General features: G+C 42.2%; 4 protein-coding genes across 4 annotated transcripts; 2 read left to right on the forward strand and 2 right to left on the reverse strand.

Annotated features, from left to right (window-relative positions):
- Positions 1–988: 988 nt before the first annotated feature.
- BATDEDRAFT_35421 (uncharacterized protein) lies at positions 989–2,194 on the reverse strand (the record flags this gene model as incomplete). Its single annotated transcript, XM_006679932.1, has 2 exons — positions 989–1,662; positions 1,784–2,194. The coding sequence occupies 2 exons, from the start codon at positions 2,189–2,191 to the stop codon at positions 1,117–1,119; spliced, it is 954 nt and encodes a 317-aa protein (XP_006679995.1). The 3' UTR covers positions 989–1,116.
- Positions 2,195–2,411: 217 nt separating this feature from the next.
- On the forward strand, positions 2,412–3,686 carry BATDEDRAFT_37128 (uncharacterized protein; the record flags this gene model as incomplete). Its single annotated transcript, XM_006679963.1, has 5 exons — positions 2,412–2,522; positions 2,771–2,820; positions 2,914–2,977; positions 3,099–3,458; positions 3,546–3,686. Coding segments are annotated over exons 1-5 (708 nt in total), but the record flags the coding sequence as incomplete, so codon positions are not given.
- Positions 3,687–5,084: 1,398 nt separating this feature from the next.
- On the forward strand, positions 5,085–8,507 carry BATDEDRAFT_25919 (uncharacterized protein; the record flags this gene model as incomplete). Its single annotated transcript, XM_006679848.1, has 2 exons — positions 5,085–5,177; positions 6,057–8,507. The coding sequence occupies 2 exons, from the start codon at positions 5,085–5,087 to the stop codon at positions 8,505–8,507; spliced, it is 2,544 nt and encodes an 847-aa protein (XP_006679911.1).
- A 92-nt stretch (positions 8,508–8,599) lies between these two features.
- Positions 8,600–17,043, reverse strand: BATDEDRAFT_35424 (uncharacterized protein; the record flags this gene model as incomplete). The annotated part of the gene is made up of 3 exons (XM_006679933.1): positions 8,600–14,129; positions 14,201–15,686; positions 16,628–17,043. The coding sequence occupies 3 exons, from the start codon at positions 17,041–17,043 to the stop codon at positions 10,419–10,421; spliced, it is 5,613 nt and encodes a 1,870-aa protein (XP_006679996.1). The 3' UTR covers positions 8,600–10,418.
- Between the last annotated feature and the right edge of the window lie 629 nt (positions 17,044–17,672).

Here is a 17,672-nt window from a genome sequence, read left to right on the forward strand (position 1 = left end):
CATTAGGCTATAGTAATACTGGCTAGAATAAATCATTGGTCTTACTTTTCCAGTACCTAATTCAAAGTTGTTGATAATCTTAGTAGGTGAGCTTACTCATCAGCTGTATTAATCACTACTCACCACTGGCTCCACGAACAGCTAATACAAAAGGTCCGTTGCAATCGTCCACTTGAATGCATAGACCATCAAACAGATTGACGCCGCTAGATAGCTTCTTTGAGAGGTGATCGACTGTAAAATTGACCATGGTAAAGCTGTTTTAATCTGTTGAGCCACAAGAAATGATTGCTGATATCTACTGTTTCTCACAGTTGGTGACAATAAGAATAATGAGAGAATAAAACTTTATATTTCAATGCAATTTCATCATGTTTTTGGATATTCTGACATCAACAAGCAGCTATTGCAGTTGTTCAAAAACGAGGGTTTTTGGTTTGTAAAACTGCATGATTGTTTAGACTAGCATAGACTCTAGATGTCATATTGGATATCGTGTCAACAAGACCAAATGAGTGATGCCATGTATTAAACCAGCATGAGCAAATGGCAGTTTAAACTGTTTAGTAAACTGGCTGTGTCGACAAGTCGAGTTGCTGCCATGATACAGGAAACACGAGAAATAGATGGTCGTGCCATTCAGATCAACAACCTACTGATATTTAGAAAAGAACAATAAATCCAAAAGTGTGATTGAGTGAATTTGATGCAAGTACTGCCTGACATAATACATATTGATGGTTATTGACAGTTTATCTCCATTCTCATGCTCTCTGTCCCTAGCCTTGCTACCAATAAAGTTCAATGGCAGTGATTGTTAGTTTAAAAAGGATTTCAAGTTTGATACATATTGGTGGCCAAGTATTCGGTTGTTAATGGTTTTATTATGCTGAAAGTAGTTTATCTCACTCAACCAGTGTCCATCTTTTATTCATGCTCAAGATTCTAGTGCCAGATTCATGACATTTCGAGTCAATTCTGATGGTTTAACCCAACAAAGTCAATATTTATTTGATGAAAAAATGACTATCCAAATGTAGGTGCAAGCAGATATGTACTAGAATATCGATCTCAACTGAAAATGAGCTCAGCAAATGCCAAGATTGGCACGAATGTTTAATGAATCTTGTCGACTATGTTTTGGCTCCACTCCCATAATTTCTCAGCAAGATCATCATCTTTAGCAAAGGGAGTGCAATCGTCCGACTCTTTACCAAATGGAATAAAGTACTTGCCACTTATACCCTGGTCAGAGATGTCAGGCGAAGTAGCCAGATACAACTGAGTGAGTGCACCTTGCTTTGGTGTCAATGCAATCATGCCTGTCAGTCCGGTAGCCAGCCAAGATAGACCAGAAAATATTCCCGTCAAGCCATACAGGTTTGCAGGACCTCGCATAATCTCAGTGTGCACCACACCTGGATGGAGCGAGTTGACATAAACTTTACTGGATGCCAATCGCTTGGCAAGACTGCGCGCGAAAAGGATATTAGCCAGCTTACTCTGGCCGTATCTCTGCCAAGAACTGCATAAAGACTCGTCATTTATTCGTTCAAAGTTAATGCCCACTTCAGTTGTAATACTGTGACCAAACGAGCTAACACATACAACTCGAGATGGAGCAGCCTTTTCAAGAGCCGGGATAAGAGTTGTAGTAAAGAGCTGCAGATTTGGATGGCAGTATGTAATAAAATAAAACCAAAGGAAAGGAAATAAGCTTGATTAGGGAATTATTCTTATATCTGCTCTTACTGGGCAAGACAATATCTATCAATGAGCTTACAAAATGGCCAAGATGATTCGTGCCCATCTGAGATTCGATCCCATCCTTGGTCAAAGCAAACGGACAAGCCATGATACCAGCGTTGTTTACAAGAATGTCAAGTGGAAGGGACATGGCCAAGAAGTTGAGAGCAGCTGTCTTGGTCTGTTTCAAGTCTTGCAAGTCCAATCTCAGAAACTCGACCATGTCGCTCTTGCCAAGATCTTTGTGAATCTTGGCAATAGCCTCAACAGCACGTTCCTCACTGCGGCTCGCCATGAACACTTTTGCTCCAGCCTTGGCAAGCGCATGCACAGTTTCATAGCCAATACCAGTGTTTCCCCCAGTAACAATAGCAACCTTTCCAGTGAGATCCGGGATCATATCGACAGAGTATCCAGTCTTGACATAAGTGAATGGACTGGGCATGATGTGACAATCTTGGCAAGCCAAGCCATCAACTCAACGCAATAGTAAGACTGTTGGCAAGATGCCTGAGGATGGGTTGGTTATTGTTAAGCTTTGAGTCGAACTGACTTGAGCTTCTAGTCTATTGTGACCCTGGCACATTCAAAGCAGCTCCATTAACCAGCGAAGCCACACCAAACTTTACTTTTTTATATTTCTTTAATGGCTTTTCAAGGAATCCGTCGAGGTTTGGTGTCCATGAATGCCGTAGACCCGTTGCTGGCCAATTTGCTTCATGAAGAGAAGGATGTACTCAAAGGTCTAGCCAACTTTGCAAAGGAAAAGGGTGAAGGTTAGTCCAAGTAGTATCGTATTGACAGCCTTTATTCTTTCAAAATAGCTCTTGTTCCATTGAGTTATTAGCGATTGCTACTTTTCTCTTGCGGCAATATACTACTTGTCAAAGCCAGAAGGCTGGATTGCTTATAAAAGTCCAGCAGCATTGACCTTTGCTATTGAACAGTATGGAGGTGACTTTTGAAACGGTGTAACTGACAAGTAGCGGTTCATATTTTATTGCATACTGCCATACAAATACAGCTTCAAAATTCCTTGCTTTGTGGGGGAATGTAGAGCATGCAGACATCAAGGTGAGCTGGTTTACCTGCTATAGTTTGCCTTGATAGCTTATTTTCGATCGACTTACAAAACTGACATGCTTTGAATCAATCATATCGGTTTAGGATATTTGCGATCGAGTCAGGGACATGTTTGAGGAATTACAAAATATGTTGGTAGCCCTGAGTAGTAAGTATAGTTGCCATGGATGGGGATTACAAAATGCATGATTTCAGTAATTCAAGTGTTCGTCTCCAGGGGCCATACTAATGAATACATTCTACATTGTGAATGATGACACTACTTGCAGCTGGATACAGTATCTATCGAGACAAACTCAAAGACATCAATAAGGGTGCAGAGGACCTACACGTTCAGCAACAAAAGTTACGATCGTGTCAGGATAAACTTGCACATGCTATTAAAAGTAAAAAGCCTCATGAACACTTGCAAGTTGAGGTTGCCGTTGTTGAAAAGGAAGTACTTGAAATGGTTGCTGGGTTTGAGTCGTCTAAACGTGCGCTGCTCAAGGAAGGTCTTGAAAGTCAATTCGAGTCGTTTCAGTGTTTTGGTAAACAGTTGGTTATTCTTGGGACTTTTGGAAAGCATATGACTTCACAGATCCCACAGGGTAAACTGGCGGCTGGACAAGAGTTGCCGCTTTATAAAGGTAACTCATACGTTTAAACAGTTGCTAGTACATGACTTTTGGTTGATTGTAATATTTCTAAACGATGAATGTGTCAATGGTATTTAGGAAATGAAACTACAAAACGAGTTTTTTCAGATTTTACCAAAGAGCTTAATGATGTTCGGTCCAAGAAACCGGTCGTCAAAAGAAATAGTACTCTTGGATCTATTTCTGAAACAGCTAACAAGCCATATACTGCTCCTCTGGCAATGGCTCAGTTGGATACTCGGCCTCGTGTTACTGCAAATGATGGGTTATTGTCACGCTCATCATCTCCTTTACCACTACATAACCGAAAGGCTTCAATTCAAAGTATAGGACAGCCTACCAATTTGAATGATGGAATGAAACCAACACAGGCAATCTCCAGCCAGAGCAATGGGTTTTGGCCAAGAGATGCCAATGTGCCTCAGACCAACGATTTATACTCTCAACAGCAACATTTTCAAAAATACTCGTCTTCACAAGCATTGTATCAAACAGGCCAGTACCAGAATGGGTATCAACAATTTCCTCCTAATCAACAACAAAGCTGGATGAATTCAACCCAGCAGGCACATACTTTTGACGATTTTTCAACCAATGCACAGCCCTTGAGTTCGAATGGCAATTGTGAACTGTCACGGTCCTTGCCTATGCAGCACATGTCAGGTTTTCCATGCCAGAATGAGCCGTCCGAAATAAATAAAGGCAATAGTTTTCATCCTGACTCGTTACAGCATGGTCGTGCGCGTGGATACAGCCAGACAAGTATCGGTCATGTATCAGGAATTAGTGGCAATACTGCAAGTGTAAATTACAGTGCACCACAGCTGTCGTCTTCTACAACGAATCCCCAATACGAGCCGACTACCGTTGAGTTTTATCGCTGCGTTGCCTGCGGTCGTGGTGTCACTGGTAGCCGTATGGGTGATCATCGTGCCAGCGGATGCGTAACTCATATTGTTGCACCATAAATTAATTTTTTATAGGATTTGAAAATCAAATCTATAATTGGCACAGACTTGCCGGTTTCCAAGCATATTCCATTAGGATCATTTTAAAGTAATATAATATGCCCTTTTGGTTGTTCCATTGCTATATCAAGTGTGTAGTTTAGATTACCACTGTATTTGCGTAAAACGGAACACTAAATAAAAATCAAAGTATAATAAATAGCCAATTTCACGAAATAATGGATGTTATTTACTCGACATTATGTCATGAACTATTTGAGTGTTCTAGTAACTGGCACGAAAACAACCGTTGCATTCCTATAATCTTGAACTGGAACGCGAATGTGTGATTCAGGATACAACAAACGAGTGTACAGAATTGTATTGACAACATTGGCAGTTAAATCCAATATCTGGATTATAATGGATGGATTAGAGTTCAAATTTGGTGACTGTACAATGTATGATTACTAAGAATGCACAAAAGTGTAGATTCAACACTATAGTTTGATGATTGATGGACGCTGTGTTGATTCAAGAAGTAGTAATTTGTGGTAGTACAAGGAATATCTAGCCATTGTACAGTTCAAAGCAAAACAGAAGCAACCAGATGAATGTATTTTGGTGAATATAGAACAAGACAATGAAAATCTCAACCCATGCATGACTCATGACGTGTTCTGATTGGCTGTATGATTCCGCGTCAGTCTTCAATTCGCGTCAAGTTGCACAAGAGCAAGTCGAGCAAGTCAAGACAAAGTTGGTAATAAGAGGATGTAGTTGAAGGGATAATCGATCATAATGTGTAAGTTGTAAACTAGTGTGTTGATAATACCATGTCTTGGTTGAACAATTTTAATGAGTTCAAACGTATTTCAATAGGAATCGGCTTGAATGCTGCTTGGAATTGAGCTTCCGACTAGTTTTTAATTCTTTACTTGAAAACTTTAGTTGAATAGCTGCATAATCCGTTGCTATATACTCGATCCCGTCCCAAGTGGGTTTGCTCGAGTACTAATCAAAGTGTTACTGAACTGCTGCTCAAGAACATCCCGTTATTTCTGGTTAAAGTTGACATTGGCTTTTTAATTTACAACTTTCTAGTTCTATAGTTGCAAGTCTTTATTAATTGATACTGCCACTAGTCTTATCTCAAGCATCCATTCTACTGTTCTGCATTCGTGCTACTTCTCTCTTCAGTGTTTGGATTATCTAGTCTTACCTTGTCGAATACTCTTTCAAAGTGATCATTTGGTCGCATTGGACTATAGTCTGCTTGCTCATCAGCATTTCAATCAGCATTCATTTTGGTTCAATCTCTGTTTAGGTCAGATTCCTGGTCGTTTTAATAGGACAACTTTTATCACTTCAAGACTTTACTTTTCTATAATAGATCATTATACACTCATCATTATAGCTGTTGATCCTTCAACTCTCATACCCTCACGACTATACTCTTTAGACGATACTCGCTCATTCTCTCGAGACTTTTAAGCATTACACTCTTCAATTATATTGTCCATCTCAGTAAACAAACTAGAACTCTTTTGCGTTCAAATTGTGTAGTTGTGCCTTATCTATTGTCTTTGAAATCACCCGTTATTTTGGTTTTTTAAACTCGATATTCTTTGCATAACTGTAGCGGTTCTCATCTATGACGGATACCAATTGGGAAGACTTTGATTGTCCCTTACTCGACTCACTTTTGGATATGGGAAATGGTCCTGGACAAGAGTCATTGTCCACTTCAGACTTTATTCAAACGAGACTTTCCAATAATGCCAATTTTGTCGACCCTTTTATCACTGCAAATAATAGTAAACTGGATACTGATTTGGATAATACCAAGTCTGTAGAATTTGGACTGTCTTGTGTTGCTTCGTCAAGCTCTTCAGCATTCATGCATCCTGACTTGATATCTAGACAGAGCGGGCAGAGCCGTCTCTCCAACCTATCATCGGGTTTAGCTGCTGATTTTGCTTCTAGTTTAGATTCTAGACCTGCTAATGATAGTAACCCTGAAATAGGATCTGAATTGATGCTATCTGAAGATGGAATGTGGCCGATTGAAAAGATTGCATCTTTGGTTGGTTCAATATTTCCATTCGGACCCTCTGCCAATTCGATTGAGCCCTTATCTGCTTTTAATATGGCCGGATTGCAACAACAAATTCATCAGCAACTTAACCAGAATCAACAGTCACAACCATCGTCGATATATACAGAGGGTGTAGCTCTTGGCCAGTTTGATGGTGTGCAAACTAGAGATTTTCAGCAAGATTTTGATTCATATGTGTTGCCTCAACGCACGAATAGTACAAATGAGACCAGCAGCAATATAGGAACACCGCATCGCGATTATATATCTGCAATGGAAGAAGCAGAATCATCCATGGCTTTATCACCGTTTGCAGAGATTGAAGAGGCAGCAGGAAGAGCAGATTCAGATACACCCGAGTTTAAAAAACGACGAAAAGTCGCACAGGCTTGTGTTCACTGCAAGAAAGCTCATGTTTCGTGCGAGGTATCGCGACCATGTCGACGATGTATTAAAAAAGGCATGTCAGATTCATGTGTCGATGCACCTCGTAAGATTGTTCCTGTTCCATCCGTTACAAGGTCATGTCGAACATGTCCTATCAAAATTTTACCCATGCAGAATATTACTGGATCAAATGTAGGCAGTACTCTTCAACCACCATCTAAATTATCGACCACTATTGGATCTAGCACATGTGTTTCAAGTCATGCCATTCCTTCATCGTCAAGTACACATACAAGAGAGCCTGAAGCGAAATTGTCGAGATTGGCCATCAAGCGTTTAGGATCGACTCCTATCACACATCCACCACTTTCTGCTGGCCAACACAGTTCTACATCTGCACATACACGAACCTATAACCATCATGTCATGCCACCTGAAATAAATATTTCCTTGCAGCGACAATTATCACAGTCTCGACGATTAGCCACACACGAGCAGCAACTTCCACTTTCTACTGAAAGTAACCATAACAATCAGCCCGATTTAAATGGGCAGCAATCGCCCGCGTTAGCACCTGATGCAAATTCGTTAAACCTATTACAGGAATTGGTTAATGCCAACTCTAATGATCAGCGCTGGACGCTGACACCTCAGCTAATTACAGCCATTCAATCCCATCTTTCCATGCTCAACATGGCAGTCAATACGGATTTGAACCCAAATAAATCTGGGTCACTAGTAAATCACTGCAAAGAGACCAATCCATTAAAGCGGTGTACCTCGTGTGCACATGGTTTGGCATGTTCAGATTTGGTCAAGGAAGAAGCCAATAAAAAGTCTGATGGAGCACAGGATACCATTACCATACATAATAGACGAGTATCTGCACTAAGTTTGGGATCTCCTCAAGTCAAAACGGACAGTTCAGTAAGCAATGCATTGGCCTCGCCTGGATCTACACCTGATCTAAAGTATGGTCATAGCACACCAGGAACGCTTACAGCATTGCAATTGACGACGAATCAATCCAACATTACACCCAATTTCCACTCGACAGCTCCACTAGAAGCAGCTTTTACAGTGCAAAACATTGAAGTGGGAGTTTCGTCGCACATTTTGTTTCTGGTGCAGCAACTATCGCAGAGTAAGCCAGTGCGAGCAGGAGTCCATCCAGCACTGTTGAATTCCCAACAAGTACACGTAAATGACTATCTGATGCTGCTATCCAAAGCCATTCCAGCAACTCCATCGGCAGTGTTTTCGTCGTCGGGGATTATCTTTACCTGTAATGCAGCATTTGCAAGACTGGTTCAACTGGACATATCTGTTCTCGTATCTGGACGTTTCTGTATTTTTTCGTTGGTGGACATGCCATCGATGCTCAATGTACTGGATCTGGCATTGAGTTTTGCATTGAAAAAAGAAGCGCAGTCGTTTGGACGCTGCTCAGTGTTTGCAGGTGGAAATACAGGAACGAATCCACACCAAGCCAATCAAGGACAGAGCCATAATGGACAGCGAACTTGGGTTCGTCAATGTGCACTTGCCATTTCGACTCTTCACGACTCTGGACTTTGGATCGTTGCTCAATTCATTCCCATGATGTAACAGTTGACATCATGGGAATAAATCTTGTAATCTAATATTTTAAAGATGCTTATACTTGTGCATACCACATAACTTGCTAATAGAAGAGTTGATATTGATGGTCTGTATTTTTACGGATTGTGTGCAATGGGTTAAAGAATAGCCAACATGAACAAGAGATTAACAACGAATGCGATCATGAATAATCCTGCAGTTGATCAAGAGTAGACGAATGGCATGTCCAGATCATACATGTGACGTGTGTTGAATGTTTGACCAACTGTACGAAGCAACATGAGCATGCAACCGCAGAGTAAGTGTTGGTAATCAATGTTACTAGCAGACTAGTCTTATTTCAAACATGCAGTTGATTTCCATGAGACCAGATGGGAACTGTCTGCATTTACAAGCAATATCCACGTAATGATATCCCATCTATTGCTGATAGTACTGGCAATACTGACCATACTTCCGTTTCATCATGTCACAGATCCCTTTCAGAAGTCAGGCAAGAGACTCATTGTCTACCACACCAACTGGGCCATGTATGACCGCAAGTTCAACGTTCGAGATATTCCCATCTATTACTACTCTGACATCAACTATGCTTTTGTCAGTCTAACCATGAACGACCAGGGATTCTATGTTCCTTCTCTTTCTGATTCCTGGTCTGACACTGACAAACGATTCACTGTTGCTGACGAGTCTGTGCCTCCTCTGGATCCTCCTGACAATGGTCAGCCTTGCAAGCCTGGTCAGTACTATGGCAACTTTGGTCAGTTTCGCAATCTCAAGACGATCAATCCTGCCTTCAGTCTAGGCTTCTCCATTGGTGGCTGGACGTTGAGTAAGCATTTTTCAACTGCTGTTCGAACTCCTGAAACGAGACAGGCCTTTGTGCAAGGCATCCTTGATCTACTGAACCAGTTTCCACAGTTGTTTGATCGGGTAGACATTGATTGGGAGCATGTGTCTCCTGCTGGGGAGAACTATGGAGACGAAGGCAACACTACTCATCCAAAAGATGGTGAACACTATGGCTTGTTTCTGCAACTGTTGCGATCTACTCTGGACTCCATCAACCATCTACGTCATGTTGGTATCACTGCTTGCATTACTGGCGATCCCAATAGGATTTCGGCTCTTCCTTTGGCCATCATGGCCCAGACTCTCACCAGCATCAATGTCATGACATACGACTATGCCTCGTCTAGCTGGGGTCCTGTTGCTGCGGGCCATCATACAAATCTATTCAGCACACCTTATGCTCCACTGTCTATCCACAACATTGTCGAGGCTCTTCTTGCTCGTGGTGTTCCCGCCAACAAAATCGTTATCGGCGCCGCCTTTTATTCTCGTGGCTTCGCCAATACTGATGGACTCTCTCGTCCATCGTCTGGAACGGTACCCGATCAGTCCTGGGAGGCTGGTCTTTGTGATTACTTGTCTTTGCCACGTCAAGGTGCCGTGGAGCATTGGGATGACCAAGCCCGTGCAACTTACTCGTATGATCCCGTCAAAAAAATTCTCAATTCCTACGACTCGGTCCAAAGTGTGACGGAAAAATGCAAGTATGTATGGGATAGAGGTCTGCAGGGTATTATTGTCTGGGAAAGTTCTGGCGATTTCAATGTTAGTCATCCAAGAAGTCTGTCAACTGCCTTGTACCATGGTCTTACTCGCGATCCTCGTCAGTAAATCCATCAATGTCTTGTTCTATCCCCTTGTCAAGTCTCATGTCACTCATGTCTGTCTATCCCTTGATGCAATTCATTATGACGATTTGTATTTTTATTTTCAAAATAAAAACTCCAGATTAAAACATCACAGATTCCAATCTGTGATGACTTGTACCAAAATCAGTTTAAACTGATCTATTAAAAAAAAGTAAAAGCATGTTGAAAAAGTGCTCGATTTGAATATCAAACGACACTATAGCTCGCCACGAAGTACACCATCAATGCATCGATGGATATACTCTTTTTCGCTGCTCAGATCATGTCCAAAGAATTGTGACAACTGTTCGCGTACACTTTTCTTGGTGACCTTCATCAAATCCGTTGTGGCTAAAATATGTCGCACCTCACGAAGAATCTCTTCATCATTAGGAAACGACGTATTGTCTCTACGAGGTTGTGCTACCAATTCAGGCATGGGGCCTAAATTCGCACCTGCATGGGCCATGGGTCCCATATTATTTGCATACTGAGAAAGCTGCTGTTGAGGCGGTGGAACAAATGGCATATTGACAGCTGGATAAATATGTCTATTCATGCCACCATTGCTACCGCCATAAGCTGATCCCGCATATGATGGTGCATTCGACATACCATAATTGGACTCGGCATACCCTGGTGCTGGTCCAGATTTATAGGTATATCCAGAATGATAGGATGTCACGCTTCGCGTTTCGTCCTTGTCACTAACGCTAGCCTTTCGCTGTGCTTCATATTCTGACCACTTCATCAACGGAATAGAGTTAGGATCATACTCTTCAACTATCGCAACATGCTTGACATCACCCTCGGCTTCAGCGGCTTTACGCGTATTACCCCAGCTGAAATCATCAAAATGCCAGAATGAGTAGATTGGAATGTAGAGTGAAAACAGCGGAATCGCCAGCAGATAAATCACCATCCATCCAATGTGCTGCCATTCAGTACGGAACAAGAAAATAATGACCTGAAAACCATACACACACGCAATCATAATGATCGAGATAATGGGAAAGTTGGTTGTGGGGTCTGTAACAGACGCATAGATAAGATAGGCAATGTAGATCAAAGCAGAAGGCTGAATGAATGTTGCAATCAGATCAATAAAGACAACAAATCGCATTGAAAGACAACAGAAGCCACACAGCTCCTTAAGCTGCAACAGCTCAAGTAGGTTATGTACAGTAGAATTAATCCAACGACGACGCTGAGAAAGCAGTACGGGCCATTTCTCGGGTGCGTAGGTTTGGCACTTGGCATCAGATGTAAATGTCGTTTTCATGTGAGGAAAGTGCTTCATAATCAAAGTGGTTAGGTATCGATCTTCACCGAGATGCAGCAGATTTTTCAAATGAAGTGTATCCACTTGGTTCTCAGAGTAGTTGGAGATGACACCGGGAGCAATGAGAACAGGTATATTCTTCACAGGCGTGCGAATTCGGTACATGCAGAAACATCCAGGTAAGCAGGTAACGGAGCCAAACAGAGACTCGAAGGCTTTGGACAAATGATGAGAAATAAAATATTCGTACACCTGAATCATACTGGTAAAACTCTTTCGCTCGTTTGCAATCGTAGTCTCACCACATGTGCCTGAAATGCGAGCATCTCGCGTCATGTGAGAAACCAACATATTCAGCGAGTCTTGGTGCACTTGGGTATCAGCATCCACCATGAACACGTATTCATAGAACGATGGGTCCACACCAATCACATCTTTCATCTGATGATACAGTTCAATTTCAAGAGGCGACATGCTTTGGTTGAAATGCACACGAGACAGGAATTGCATCAAAACCATCTGAGAATCACGCTTGCCTCGATTACCAGGTTTACCACGCTCAGATGGTTTACCAACCTTGACAACAACAATAAAAGGAACAACATGACCATTGATTTCATACAGACCAGCATAAACCTTGCCATAGTTCAACTGCGCGTTGCCCTCACCAAGAGAATGGAATGGCATAGCTGGAGGATCGTGCGAGGGATCGACTCCAAGAATGTCCAGTACGATACGAGGAGTAGGTCGATCATTTCCAGAGCCAATGATCATACCATCGCAAACAATAAACAGCAGTTTGTGCTTGTCATCATATCGAAGATTGGAAAGCGAGTCAATTGTACGGTGAAGAGATACCTCACCCTCGGTATAACATGGCACCTGACAAATAACAAACTTGTCGTGATCTTCAGGCTGGCGTTTGGTCGAAAATTGTAGGGCGGCCAAGAACTTGAAGCCAATGATTAGCATAAGCACAGCTGATGCGACAAGTAGAATATAATTGGGAACAATGCACTTGATATCATTGCGATGATCTACTCTGCCGGCATAAAACAGGCCATTCAAACACTCCATCACATTGTTGAACTGGGTAGCATCGTTTTTCCGGAGATATTCAAACAGTCCCGTCACGTCGTTATTAGGGCTGTTCGAACTGGCATCTGATACATTCTTGAAGTATGAGCCCAGAAAATAGCTGTTGAGTTGAGATGGATTCAGTGCAAGATTATAAAAGGGAGTTACTTCGTAAACTTTGTCATATATTGTGAGGAAGCGACGGCTGGTCGCTAGCGCACCTTCAATCGTGGATTTATCCCAAACAACATCTCCTTTGCGATACGGTTTCAGCGCAGACATATAGTCCTTGTTGGTATGTGGCCACCACTTGGAGCCATTGGGTATAGGGTCTTTAAGAGAAAATCCACCGGGTTTGATAAAGTTGGGACACCAAGTAGGCCAGGCTGCATTGTCATCGCGAGGAAACATAATCGACACCTCATGGCCAAGCACTTGTGATTCCCAGTACTTGTTCGAAGCACTGGACATATCCATATAATTTGAAACGTGATTTGTCACAATGCCAGGAATAAAATAATAGGAACCATACATGTATACACCAGCTCTGGAACCAAATGTATACAGTCCACTGATTTCACCGGGAGAAAGTACCGCCTGTTTTGGGCACAAGGCAAATCCAAGACCTATGATGAAAAATAGAATAAGTGCGTTCATAAAGAAAATGATGATGCACAAGGCAACTTTTTCACGCCATGCCATCTGACGGTCCTTGGTTTTCATTCCACAGAGCGATAAACACGGAGGTAGCCAGCAGAATGTAGTAGCCCAAGTAAAGGTAAGCCAGCAGCATCGGAGACGAGTTCTGGGTTTGATTTGTGGTGGAGGTTGAGAGGGTTTTTTGTTTTTTAGATTGCCAAGTTCAATATCATTGACTCCACGAGTAGTGGAACCAGGCGATACTTTTCCTTCTTTACCGACTGCAGCACCAGCACCAGCTTCATATTCAAATTCAGAGTCAAAATGACTAGCAGCATCACTCTCACTCCGAAGTGATAGATCATCCTGTGAGATTGAGCTGCCAATCTTATGAAACGATTCGGTAAACATGCTTTCTACAGACGGGCTTAAGCGACCGCTGGTTTCTTCCATAGGAGTTGTAGTGCCACTGATGTTGGATGCAGATCCATGACCAACATGATGTTTGGATACGACTCCAGTTTTTGATCCACCGCGAGCCTGATCCTGCGTCTCTTTTGCCTTTAATTTATCCTCGAGAGATTTCCATGCAGATTCACCAAGAAAAATGCTGGAAGAACCGATAATTGCATCGTTTTGGGACCAGTTACGGTAGCGATAGAGAGATTCACACGCAGCCTTTGGCTCGCGTTCCCACAAGGACACGACAGATTTATAACGAGTAATAAAATCGGCATGGGGTTGAATGGAGGTGTAAATTACAGCAGGGTTACAAGAAAGTTCAGTCAAATGGAATCCAGTAATCTGTCGCTCCAATACCATTCTGTCCGGTTTACCACCAGACGACGCATTGGCCGTCTTGAGATGGAAAATGTACCAAGTTTGAGATTCACTGATGGCATCAATAAACTGGTTAAACGATGAGCGCAACTATAGTTTGAATAAAATAGTCGTGGTCAGAATAGTATCATACGACAATCACTGTATCAAAACATATCTACCTCATGACCAACAGTGGCCGTGGCGTCTAGCGACTCGTTCTCATCATCAATAGTCTTGGTTGTCTTGCGGCGTAAAGGAGCACGGCCTTTGTTGTTTGCAGAAATAACTGTACTGCCATCAGAAGCCAAGGTTCTAGTACTAATTTGCTTGTTTGAAAAAATGGTTCTTAAAAATACATTAGTGGTGCCAGGTTGTTCTGGATTGCCACGAATTAAAGTAACAAACTCGGATTGTAAAATGTCATTGTCAGATTGACCAAACCCACGAACATCATATTCCACAACACCTCCATAATGGCGCACGCCAAATGAAAATGCAAGTTTTTTGGAGCTACTTGAAATCAGACAGCTCGAGTCTTGATTGGATTCGTAGATTTTGGCAGTCATCTCTTCATCAGATCGATTTCTTGCAGTGTAATGATCAATCAAGGGAATAATTCCAGTACGAGCTCCAACCAGCAACGTCAAAATGGAACGATCAAAGGGGGACGTTTCGGGAAAAGGGATGCTTTGAGCCATAAAAGTGGTTTTAGGAATTTCAAAAAAATCGTTCATGGCATGTCCAATCAGCTGCTCGTTTGTATAATTAACTAAGAGCCTGTGAAAGTCATTGCTTGAAGTATCAGTACCAGCCATACCGGGTGATTCCAGTATGGACACAAAGTTGGCCCATTCAGATTCGGGCTGACATAAACGAAGATTAATTTGTTCAAAAATCCAATCGAATGCGACTGCGTACAAAGAGCGGGCAAAACAATCTCGTTGATGTGCAGCGCCAGCAGCATTAAGAAGTTCAGACACAACCTCGGTGCCGATATGGCGAGATCGAGTTGTGAGTAGAGTCTGCAAAGCCAACGAAGGGACACCTAGCATATTTGCCACAAGCTGTAATTGTGGATAATTGCATACCGTACATACACCACCCTCTTTTACTGAATCTGAAAAAGTCAAGTTGCCAAGGTGCAGAATAGCAGCAAGAAGCTGCCACAATTGGACCTGTTGACGACGGCCCACACCAAGGGTTTTAAGGTTCTCGCGAATCTCATCAAGCATTGCAGCACCCTTTCCTTGTGCATAGCTAGCAGTGCGCATCTTGGAGAGATTTAGGAATCTAAAATGAGCAGCATCAGATAAATGCCATTGAACACGTTCTTCATGGGTAGCACCTTCCAAGAGATAGTAAAAGATGTGAAAGCAGTAACCACCATCTTGGGCACCCGAGACACGAGATTTTTCAAGGAGTGATTCAATGAGTTTTAAACCAACCATACGGCCAGAAGAATCAAACTGTAATTCGCTGTAGCGAGTAACGCACGATGCATTTGTATTTGTAGGAGTAGTTGCATTTCCAAAGGCAGATAAAACAGTGTCGACTTTGAGAATACTGGATTGAGTTTTTGTTTTTTTCTTTGAAGATTTGCTGAGATCACATAAGCTACGCATAAGCATTCGTTGAGATTCTGATTTTCCCGAAGCAGACTCACCACTGGAAAAGATTAATAACAGAGAATAGCGAAACGGGTATCAAGGCATTAAACCAAGCCCATGGATTTGAGGTTGTGCATAAACGATGGTCCGAGATACACGCATCATCAATGTTTGGAATATCACGAGTGCATAAGGGGAAAGTGGCGTAAATGAGTCGAGGTAAATTTCAAGATGGATAAATGGTTACAAACACGGCAGAAAGAGTAAGTTAGCAATTACAAGAATAAACAAAACAGGACTCGAACCATTGCGACTGTATTCGCGTAAATGAAATACCAAAACAGGAACGTAAACCGCATAGCAGTTTTGTAATAATTTACTGGATATTGTTTTTGGACTCTTTTGGTTGGCTGGGATTTCTCTTGGTAATTGGCATAAAGTTGTATTTCTGAGATGTTTTCTTGAATTAGAGTATACATGCATTTATGATTCAGAACACAACAGTGGAGTTTGAAAACAGTCCAACCCAATACATGAATCTGATGATCGTACAGTGTATACCAAAAGTAAAAGAGATCATTTTCAACACAAACTATAGTTTGTGTGCATCATATGATGGACAGTGTGTTTTGAAGAATTGAGAATACCAGTTTGGAAAGCGCAATGCTCAAGTATTGCGCTTTCCAAAGCAAAGCAATGATCCATTTTACGTGAATGCGATAGTAAGCAGAGAGCAAGCCATGGCTCTACTAACTCTTTCAATACTATCAACAACAGGCTTACTGCACAACACACTTCAAGTCAGGCTTGATAAAGCCTCTCAAGCCAACATCACCCGTGGCTGTGTGACCAATGAGCTCAAGCTCAAAGCATGGCCAGATATGCAAATGGGCGTTGAAAATAGGATAATAAAGCAATTGATAAATGGTTGAGGGGTTTGAAAGATGCATTACAGTATCATATCAACAGAAGATATAGATAGGATTCCAGTAGACTTACAGCAAGACTATGGCCTGGTCCACACTCGAGCGTAGCATGTGCTGATAAGCAGATGCAGCAATGCCAAAGACATGTGGAGCCTGACTAGTGATTTTGGAATGAGGATGAGCAGATGGAGCAAGAGTAGTCTTGTATACATCAGCATACTCCTTTGAAGCAGCATCAGTATTTGATGCCAATGAGCGAGCAGGACGAACAGCAACCAATGCACGGTTGCCTATACGAGTATACATGAGGTCTTTGGACAGTCTTTGCGACAAGCAGATGGCAACATCGGCAGTAGTCAATGTTTGAATGGGTTGAGTGTCAGTCTGCTTGTTCCTGTAAGGAAGCAGCAAGGACAGATCGTCAACTGAATCGAGTGGTTCCAGCCCAGTATCAACAGCATATATATTGGCACGACCAGGACGAACCATGATGATTAATAGACAAGAAATTAGTTTGGAATTTGTAAACTTGCAGTGGATTGCTTTGCTATTAAAGTTCACCCGAGTTGCCCGCCAGCAGCGCATCAAGTCAATACTTCAAGTTAGTTGTTAGTAGATCGAATGCATTTGTACAGTCTGCAACTCAATCTAAATCTGAATCTGGATCGTTCTATTGCTCACTCTCGCTCTAAACTGTGCATTTTCGACTCGACTACACTCGTTACTCTTACGACTCGTTCGTATCTGCCATTCACACCTCCTAGTCTGGACTCGCCATTGCATTCATTCCCTTGTCCTTCAGTACTCATTCAAGACTCTCGTATAACTCATAAGACTGGCTCGTCAGACTGGAGATTAGGCCCAATAGCTGTATTTTGGTACGATTTTATTACTGTCGATATGGATCCTGACTTGGACCAGTCTGCAGACCTTGGTGTTGACCTTGGTGTTGATAATCCATCGTCTGATGTTCCTCTGCAGCAATCACATTCTGTCTTGTCGGATACTGCAGACCATTCTCAGCACAGAGTGCTGACAAGCGGAGTGTTTGTGCCTGTTGCTTCTCCATCAGAAGGTGCGAGTCTGGGTGTGTTGCATCTGTACAAGGACAAGAACGA

This window comes from Batrachochytrium dendrobatidis (genome assembly GCF_000203795.2).
Source record: "Batrachochytrium dendrobatidis JAM81 unplaced genomic scaffold BATDEscaffold_8, whole genome shotgun sequence".
NCBI classification, from domain to species: Eukaryota; Fungi; Chytridiomycota; class Chytridiomycetes; order Rhizophydiales; genus Batrachochytrium; species Batrachochytrium dendrobatidis.